The 9,497-nt window shown below is 46.4% G+C and overlaps 1 protein-coding gene across 1 annotated transcript in view; it reads right to left on the reverse strand.

The window, feature by feature from the left end:
- Positions 1-1,401: 1,401 nt before the first annotated feature.
- Positions 1,402-9,497, reverse strand: part of LOC123033455 (soluble scavenger receptor cysteine-rich domain-containing protein SSC5D-like) — a gene marked incomplete at its 5' end in the record, with an annotated part of 9,422 nt that continues 1,326 nt past the window's right edge. The window contains 7 exons of the mRNA XM_044450058.1: positions 1,402-2,531; positions 3,161-3,304; positions 3,981-5,558; positions 5,970-6,284; positions 7,934-8,134; positions 8,411-8,725; positions 9,092-9,202. Coding sequence (XP_044305993.1) covers positions 2,119-2,531; positions 3,161-3,304; positions 3,981-5,558; positions 5,970-6,284; positions 7,934-8,134; positions 8,411-8,725; positions 9,092-9,202 — 3,077 coding nt within the window. The remainder of the gene's footprint in view (positions 2,532-3,160; positions 3,305-3,980; positions 5,559-5,969; positions 6,285-7,933; positions 8,135-8,410; positions 8,726-9,091; positions 9,203-9,497) is intronic.

Raw genomic sequence — 9,497 nt, forward strand, 5'->3', positions numbered from 1 at the left:
GGAATTAGATCCAGGTTTGGACAGGCCAGAAGTTCTTTCATCATTCCCTGCTGGGTCCTTCCAGACTCCTTGCCAAAGGAAGCCTGGGCAGGGGGCTGCAGAAGGGATCCTCTGCCTTCTTGGCATTCAGCAATTCCCTCTCCCCCTTCCAGTCTCCCTCATGCTACCTCCCAGATCGTAATAGTCTGCTCAGGATGAGCCCCAGCGATCGCTGAGGCAGTTCCCCTCTCCCCGAGGTGGGCAAGCTTAACCTCACTGACTGGAAGCCCTGTCAGCCAGCCTCCCATTTCACCATAGCTGCTTGGGAATCTACCGTCATTGCATGAGGATGACTTGACCCAGTGAGTCCTGGGGGTCTCACTTACCCTCTCTTACACACAGATATTACTTTTTTTTTTAAAGACCTCAGTTAAAATTAAATCTGAATAGAAGCATATCAAATCTCCACTGTGTCATCTATCAAAATTGGAGCACTTGTCCTCTGTTAAATAGATAGAGCTAAAGAAGCTGACTTTCAATGTAAAGAAAACATAACTCTCTGTCACTCTCTCTCTCCCTTTCTTTCTCTGTGTATGTGTATACATACATACATAGTTGAAGCATTATAAATATTATTAATTAGGTACCTGTAGCATCCAATAGCTGAATATCATACAAGGGTTCTTCAAAAAGTTTCCACACATTAAGAATTTCAAAAACAAATTACATCACTTTTCTACATAGTCACCTTCCTTTGCAATGCATTTTTCCCAGCATTGTACCTACTTTTTAATGCAATCAGCAAAAATATATATGAAAAATATTTATAAAATATAAAAGTGCAGAAACTCTTTGAAGACTCCTCGTACAATAAGCCATATACTGTAGTGCAGCCACATTTACGTGAACTTGATAGTAGAGGCCAAGAATTGCTAAGCTATCACAGATGCTGACAAGGCACTAGCTTTTGACTTGAGGAGATACCATCCTGCTTATTACTACAAGAATCATCCACTGTGGCCACTTGCACTTCATTTTTGTACTTTTGAGTACTTACACTCTGCAGTTTGCCCAGTTCTCCAAAATCAGCTTTGTTTTCACTAAATTTTGTGGCTTAAATGTAGAAACTGGGAATGGATTTTCATGTAGCATCTTGTAAGATGCCTTGTAAAGGCAGTTTGCTCTTGAAATGCATCTTTAAAAAACTTTTAAATAAATAATATAGGAGAGTTATGCAAGATCAGAGAAGGAGCAGCTGTGAAAGATAAAGCACCAATTCTGGAGAGAAGCGTACACTTCTTGCTAGCACTTGGTCATGCCATCTATAATTATCTGCTATGTATTTCTCTGGACGGACTAAAGGACTGCTGCCCCTTCCAGTCCTCCCCAGGCTAGATCTTTTTGCACAGAAACAGAGTCATACAAAGGAAAGCCATTTTATTGCATAGATTCAGTGGCCGTATTACAGGAAATGAGCTTTGAAGGATCCATGAATCCTGTTAACATTCCATATATTTTAATAGATAACCCTGATCAGAAAATTGTACAATCAGTAACATGGTCAAGTCATTTTCCAAGCACTGATGTGAATATTGATTCTGCATTTTTATAATGGGAATGACCATGTCATGTTTACTTTTATTTCACCAATCCCTTTGGTTTCTGGTCTTCTTAAGAAAAACAGAATGTGGCAACATTCTAGCAGATGTTCTGGTACTACTGAAAGCTAATGCACCTTTGAACACTACAAACAAGGGGTTATGTTTGATAAGAATTTACAAGAATAACCTAACCTCTCCCACCCCTATTGTCTTAACAATACCAGGTAAGTCACCCTCATGCATTCTCCTGGGGAACTTGCAGGATTTTCCTATTTTACCATTCTCACCTTCTACTGCTAATTAACTTCTTTAGCTTAAAAATAGATTGTCCTTAACCAAAGACCCATCACCACTGAGCTGTGGTTCTCCTACAGTCTCTTTCTGCGATGCAGGTGATCTCTGCTTGTGACATACCGAATAGGATCACACAGGCTGCTCTTGGGGATGAACCCTTCTCATGGCAGAATAAGCCTTTCGGTCCCTTCTAGCCCTGTCTGGCCTGAGCGCCAATTTCCTTTTCTTATGGGAAATTCCCTTTTCATTTCAAGGGCAGCTGGTTTTGCAGCTGACCCTCATCCTGCTTACAAGAAGCTGAGGCCTGGGTTGAGACTGGCTGCAATAGGGTAGGCAGCGCCTCCACCAGATGGTGCACAGAAGCTGCCAGTTCAGCCAGACTGTGGGCAACAGCCCCCAGTTGGGAGCCCTGATGCTGAACAGCCATGGAGAGAGAGCCCAGTTCTCCACGGAGACCTTCCATTGCTTGGGCCAGGCTTCCCAGGGCAGGTGGCGAGCAGCAGCAGCAGCCCTGATCTTCTTTCTTTGACTCCTGCTTAATAGGGCAGCCTGAAGATGATTCACTGAACATAGTGGCATGGGTGACAGGTTTGGCAGTCGGTACGTTTGGACCTGGTACTGCAGACAGGCCTGGTATGGAGGTAGAATCCACATCATCTGAGAGACAGAAAAGAACCAATCTTTGTAACATGTTTCTGGAGCCATTCCCCAGCAGCCACAGAGAATTGCCCCAGGTAGAGTCTGCATGTAGTGCAGTTGTACAGTCCACTGAACTATGAAAGCATCATGGAGGTAGATTTTGGCTGTTGGCAATGAGCACAGCTAGAGGGGCACTAAAGAGGGAAATTCTTGTAAAAAATGACCTAAATAAGGAGGAATTCCTTCTCCTTCTCTTACATTTAAGTCCAGCCAGTGGGGCAATCGGAGTTCTAGTCTGAGGTTCCTTGCTGCAGGATCCATGCAAAGTAAGGAGAGGTTTTTAAGCAAGAACCTGTCTAGGGCACATGATCATTAAGCTGCCAGTTCCTTTCCTGAGAAGGCCCCTTTGCTTCTGACAGATGCAGGAGAGGAGAAAATAGCATGTGATGCTCTGCAGTAGAGGAAAGCTGTCAGAACACGTTCATAAGAAGAGCCATGCTGGATGAGATAGTGATTTATCCAGTCCAGCATTCTGTTCACCCATTGGGGAACCAGCTGCCTGTGAGAAAGCCACAAGTAAGACTTGAGTGCTGTAACACCCTCCCTTCTCCTTGTCTTAACAGTACATCTTGGTCTCTGATACTCACTTATTCTGGTTTCCGTGTCTCCTGAGCTCACTAAACCATCCTCAAATTGCTCCTCCATTGAAACTTCACCTCGGGGCAATTTGGTCGTAGTGTAAACATCTGTTCCTTTCAAAGAGCTCAAGTCCTTGAAAGCAGAGGTGGAACCTGGTGAAATTGAAGAATGAGAATGTGGTTAATTAGACTCAGAACTGAAAGCCAAACCAAAGCACAGAATCCAGAAAACAGGTGGTATTTGAGCCCTGGAGGTAGCAGCAGTGGTGGGGATCCTGGACAAGGAGGTTCTTCTGAATTAGGGAGCTGGCTTCCTTTTCTCTAGGGCAGTGTTTTTCATGGAATTTGGGCAGAGCACATGTCCTGGCAAGAGCCCACTGCGGACTGCTAAAAGATTCCCCCAAGCTGCTGTCACTGCAAGGAGAAGGAGAACCACCAGCTAAGTGAGTAGCCCCTGCACTGTTAGAGTTATATGTGCTTTTTGTCTTTCCTTTGCCTTGTGCCCCATTTGCTGCTTTTCCTTCAGGCAGATGAGCAGGCTGGTGAAGCAGAGAAGGGAATAATTGAAAAGCCAGCTGCCATCAGCTAGCTGCCACTATATCAGTTCCTGAGCCATGCTTGCTCCTTCAGTGGGATTTTGTTCCACAGTGGACTTGGTTTCCCACTGGTAAGTGAGCCAGATGGAAGCTACTGCTTCACCACTTCCTCCAGTCCACCTGCCTGTTGTTTCCCTCTGATGGTGAGGAACAGGAACTGCCCATACTAAGAGGAGGCCAACTGAGCAGGGAACCTACAAAATCCTAGATCTGGCACTGGGGTGGTTCCTCACCTATGGGCCCCACGGAGAAGGCATCCACATTTGATTCCTCTTGATGCTTCTTATCTATGTTCTTCTCAGAGTCTAGAATGTTGGGATCAATTGTTCCCATCTGTGTTATAGATAATACATTCTGTGCAACTGTTGGCAATTCCTTCTCCTTTGTAGTCTCCAGGCTCTTTGAGAACAGGAATAGTTCCTTTATTACATGGCTGGTTGCTTCCCTCTCTTTCCCAGGTTCTGGGTCCCATGTGGCAGCTGTAGGCTGAACTTCAGCTAAGGACCTGGTGGGTTTTGTGTCCTGGATAACTGGGGGCACTTCAGATATACGGTCCCAAGAGATAGTTGGTGGCATTTCTGCTGTAGGCTTTAGGTCTTGTGTAACTATTGGCAGGACTGTTACTGATGAGCTTGTTGGCTTATGTTCTCCCTCAGACTTCAAATCCTGCACAGCTTGTACCTGCTCATGTGTGGATGGGCTTGTCTTTGACGGATGTGTTGATGCAATCTCCTGAACATGTTGCAGGATCCCTAGATTAGGCACTGATTTATCCAAGTCTTTGGTGGTCGTTAGCTCTCTTTCTTTTTCAGAGTCCAAATTCCACATAGCTGAGGATGGCTGAGATTCAGTTGAGGGATAGTTGGGCTCTTGTCCCCATATTTGTATGATTGACCTGGTCTCTGGTGTTGTTGATTTCATCCCTTGAACATGCTGCATGATTTCTAGATTAGGCGTTGGTTTATCCATGTCCCCAGCAATGCTTGGTTCTGTTTCACTTTCATATTCCAGATCCCCCAAGGATGAGAATGGCTGAGACTCAGCTGAGGGGGAGGTGGGCTCTTGTTCCCATTTGTGCATGGTTAACCTTGACTTTTGGGTTGATACCATATCCTGAACATGCTGCAGGATCTCTAGATTAGGCGTTGGTTTATTCATGTCCCCAGCAGTTATTGGCTCTGTTTCTCTTTCAGATTCTAGATCCCACATGGCTAAGGTTGGATGAGACTCAGCTGGGGGGTAGGTGGACTCTTGTTCCCATGTGTGCATGGTAGATCTTGTCTTTGGGGTTGACACTATTTCTTGAACATGCAGCAGGTTCTCTGAATTAGACATTGGTTTATCCACTTCCCCAGAGGTTGTTAGTTCAGTTTCTCTTTCAGATTCCAGACTCCACATCTCTGAGGATGGCTGAGACTTGGCTGAGGGGGAGTAGGAGTCATGTTCCCATGCATGTGTGGTTGACCTTGTTTTTGAGGATTCCGTGGATAATGGTTCCTGGACATGCTGCAAGATTTCTGGATTAGGGGTTGTTTCAGCTCTGTCCAAATGGCTTACTGGCCTTGTCTTGTTTTCTGGTTCAAGGTCCACTTTTTGTGTGGGTTGTACTGGTGCTCCAAGATGCCATGGACTGAGTGACTCTGTTGCCCATTCATCTGTAAAACCTTGAGTGGTTGTGGTAGTTTCAAACACATCCAGATTGTTTTGGAGCCCTGGTTTTTCTGCAGGCCTTGGATCATGTGTGGTGGTGACAGCTTTTACAATCTTTGGACCTTTGGATGGCTTTGACAATGACAGACGCTTCCATTTGCCTGAAAACAGAAAAGGTATACCTACATCACAGACTAAAATTACTTTAACACCTATAACACCCATTCCTTCTCTCCAGATAACTACAGCAGGCTGATAAATCTCTGCTAATGTTCAATATTCTCTGCAAAATATAATTCTCAGAAACCATTGTTAGTTAAGTTGGTATAAAACCAAAATAGGTTTGCATATATTCAGAATAACATGTTCACTTGAGCACCCCCAAACTTAGCAAGAGAAACTGGGTTTAACCTAGTTAAGTTGTTTACTAATACCCACCAAGAAGCATTCTTTCTATCATTTGTATGTTCGGACCAGAACAACCACTTGCTGCTCTCTGCCTGGAATATTACACATCCTGTCATTCCCAGAAACCCAACAGATGATCCCACCAATCATGGGTAGTTCCTTACCTGTGCAGATGACGGATGCATCCTCGTGGTGATTACAGTTATGCTTCCCCCAGGGCTGGGAGCGGCAGCGTCGCAGGGTGAACTCAGCGCCCGTGCAGTTGACATCGTCCAGCCAGATAGGTCCAGATCCAGGCCCATACCGTGCATTGCCAGGGCTGAGAAGAGGAGCCCCACAGCCCAGTTCCCGGCATACCACAGCCGCATCTACCAGGTCCCAGCCGTCATCACAGATTGTGCCCCAGTGGCCTTTATAGAGAACCTCCACCCGTCCGGCACAGGATCCTGGCCCACCTGTCAGCCGCACCTGCCACTGACCTAGGACATGGAGGGTGGGAAATGGTTGTGGGAATAAAAGCCTGAACAGCCACACCTCATAGATCTCTCAGTCCTGGACTACACTGCCTCCCTTCGGGGCTCTCCCATCATGGAAGAGCAGCCTTCCCCAATCTGGGACCCTTCAGGTATGTTGGGATACAAATCTCATCACCCCCCCTGCCAACTTGATTGTTGAAATCAGAAAATTCTATTCAAACCCCTGCATGAAATAGTCTTCCTTTCTTGGGATCCAACCAGGAATTTAAATTGCATGTGGCTGAAGGATGGAATTCCAAAACTGCCTGTCAAGTTTTTATGCAAGACAGCTAAGTCTCCCAAGAACAGGAGGAACAAAGGTGGGCTGATATTTAGGTGAATTGATTTAAACATATGGAAAGTTATAACAAAACTAAGAGGGAAGTGATAGGACAGTATTTCTCAGACTCCCCTTGAGATCATGCAGCTAATATATGAAACTGTCCAGTACAGAGTCTGGTCATGTCCCATCTAACCCAGTGCTGTCTATTTATTGCCAACGGGTCTCCCAAAGGCTCAGGATGCAGCATGGCCTCCAGGGACCAAATACCAGATGGACATCAAGGCAGGGCAGATCGATATGGCATGTGCTGACAGTGTGCCATGTTGCAGGAAATGTGGAGTGGGAAAGGAAATGTGCTGCTGCTGCTATTAGCTGCCAAACTAATGACGAATGCAGGAAGAACCCTCTTGGACCAGACCGAAGGCCATTCCTGTCTGTTTTCTGATTTGTATCCCACCTTTTCTGCTCAAGTATGCTCAAGGCGGCTTAACAAGAACAACCTTAGCAAAACAAAAAAACAAAAACAAATAAAACCTAAGAAAAAAATAAATGAATTAAAAACACAATCTTGTGGGGATACCAGTAAGCCCCCGAACTTGGAGGCTTATGAGTATCCAGTGCAGACTGGGAGGAATAGCAAAGGTGATCTTCACCTCCCCATCCTCCCCCCACCTGCATTTTTGCTAGACAGTTTTTTTCACCCATTTAATTTTTTTGAAGAAGGAGGGGAGGTGGCTGAAGAAGTCCTGGTATACTGACCACCCCACTTTCCCCTCCTGCTCCCTGGAATGTCCCCTAATGCCCCTCTCTGAAGTTGTTTTTCTGATGTCAGAGAGCAGCTGTAATGGTTGTTTCCATGCTTCAGGGGCATCAGGAAGGTGGGACAGACATCCAGTTGCCAGCTCTGGGTCCCAGCACTGTCTCCAACCTCAGAGCTGAGCACCTGAAAAATCCTACAGCCCCTCACCACTGATAGCATAAAATAAAGTGGCATGCCTTCTCCAGGCACGATTCTTTGTCTCACACCTCAATGCTCACTTTCATAGGAGGTGTGAAAGATGCAAAGATGCAATGTGAAATTTGGCTTGAAAGCAGCGATACTTTCATTTGCAATTTGAACACTTACTCGATTTCCACAACCTTTTTAAAGCAACATAGAGAAGGAAGGATGGGAAATACATCATAATGCAATATCAGACTTCTTTCAAAACTTACATTTCACTAGCTGTTAATAATATCAGCACCCGTATGTTTGGAACAAGAAAAGCGCCCAAGAAATTGTCCGGAGGTTTAGGAAGGAAGCAAACACTCATCAGCTCCTGATACTCACCATTTTGTTCCTGTTCTGAAAGACCTTCATTTGAACTCTTATTTGTTGAAGATGCTTCATGAGCCACAGGTCCTCTGTGGTCTCTTGTAGGCTGAGTGGGATGGGGAATTCTTTGAGGGGCTGCAGATCGGGGTCTCTGGGGTGGTAGGGTCCTTGTGAGCATGGCCACATGCTCTTCCACCATGGCAAGGGGCATCTCACCTGTGGGTTGAAGGTCCATCATGTAACCCCTACCAAGCAAAAGTGCAGGGTAACACTTTCACATGATAATTTAGATGAGCAGTTGTGGACTGAGTAAGCAAATGGCATAGCTAACTACAAATATGCATTCACTTTATACCTCCTAGAATCCTGGGAATAGCTCAGGAAGATGCTGAGGATGCCGTTGTCCCTTCAAAGAATGAGAGTTCCCAGAATTCCCTGGGGAGGGTGAGTAGCTATTAAACCCGTGGTACAGTGCTGCCATGTTGGTCTCACCTGAGCACACAGCCCCAGCATCCTCGGTGTGCCGGCAGTTGTTGGTCCCCCAGGGGCTGGTATGGCACTCTGCCAGTGTGGCCTCCTCTCCTTGGCACTGCACGTCATCTAACCAGATGACGCTGGTCCCCTCACCAAAGAAAGACCCGCCTGGTGCTGCCAAAGCCTCTCCACAGTCCAGCTCCCGGCAGACCACGGCAACATCCAGCAGGTCCCACATGTCATCACAGACCGTCCCCCACTGCCCCTCATGGTACACCTCCAGCCGCCCGGAGCAGTGGCTTCGGCCACCCATGAGACGCACAGCAGGGGTTCCTGGGCAAGGAAAAGGGAAAGCATTTAAAACAGGCTAGAGCATCTGGAGACCCCAAAATATGGCTCCCCAACATCCTATCTTATTTTTTCCTTGGGAGAATTCCCCACATTTCTGGGTGGCACTAAAGCAGTTGATGACCAGAGCTTCTGTCCCTTACACATCCTGAAATATTAAGCTCACAATAACGCTTACAGCAGATCAATGCCAGTCTTGAAAATCAGGGCCAGAGCAGGAAATTCCCAGAGGAGTAGTGGGAATTCCAGAAGTTGGCTCACGAGAGCCCTACCCCCTGCCACCTCCAACACTTTCCTCTTTTGGAGAGGAAGTTCTTCGGGTGACCAATACGAGGATGCCTACACACTTACCCTCAGCCGGTGTAGGAGACACCAGCGGCTTTGTTGTCAGTGTTGCCTCTATTTTGCCCCTCCTGAAAGTTGTGTGAGGGGGGAAGGCTGTGAAAGGAGGGAAACGCTGTTCTGTGAAGGAAAAGGTGAGAAGAAATTCATCACTTTGAGCTGTAAGCACACATTCCTAATCTCAGGTTTGGGCTGCAGCTACTCAGTGCAGGGGGAAATGCACACTGCTATTTAACATCTATATGAAACCGCTGGGAGAGGTCATCAGGAGGTGTGGGCTGCGGAATCATCAATACGCTGATGATACCCAGCTTTACCTCTCGTTCTCCACTAATCCAGGTGAGGCAGTGGCTGTGCTGAACCGGTGCTTGGCCGAGGTAAGGGAATGGATGAGGGCCAAAAAACTGAAACTCAA

Source organism: Varanus komodoensis, unplaced genomic scaffold (assembly GCF_004798865.1).
Source record: "Varanus komodoensis strain SLA01 unplaced genomic scaffold, ASM479886v1 scaffold62, whole genome shotgun sequence".
Lineage (NCBI taxonomy): Eukaryota > Metazoa > Chordata > Lepidosauria > Squamata > Varanidae > Varanus > Varanus komodoensis.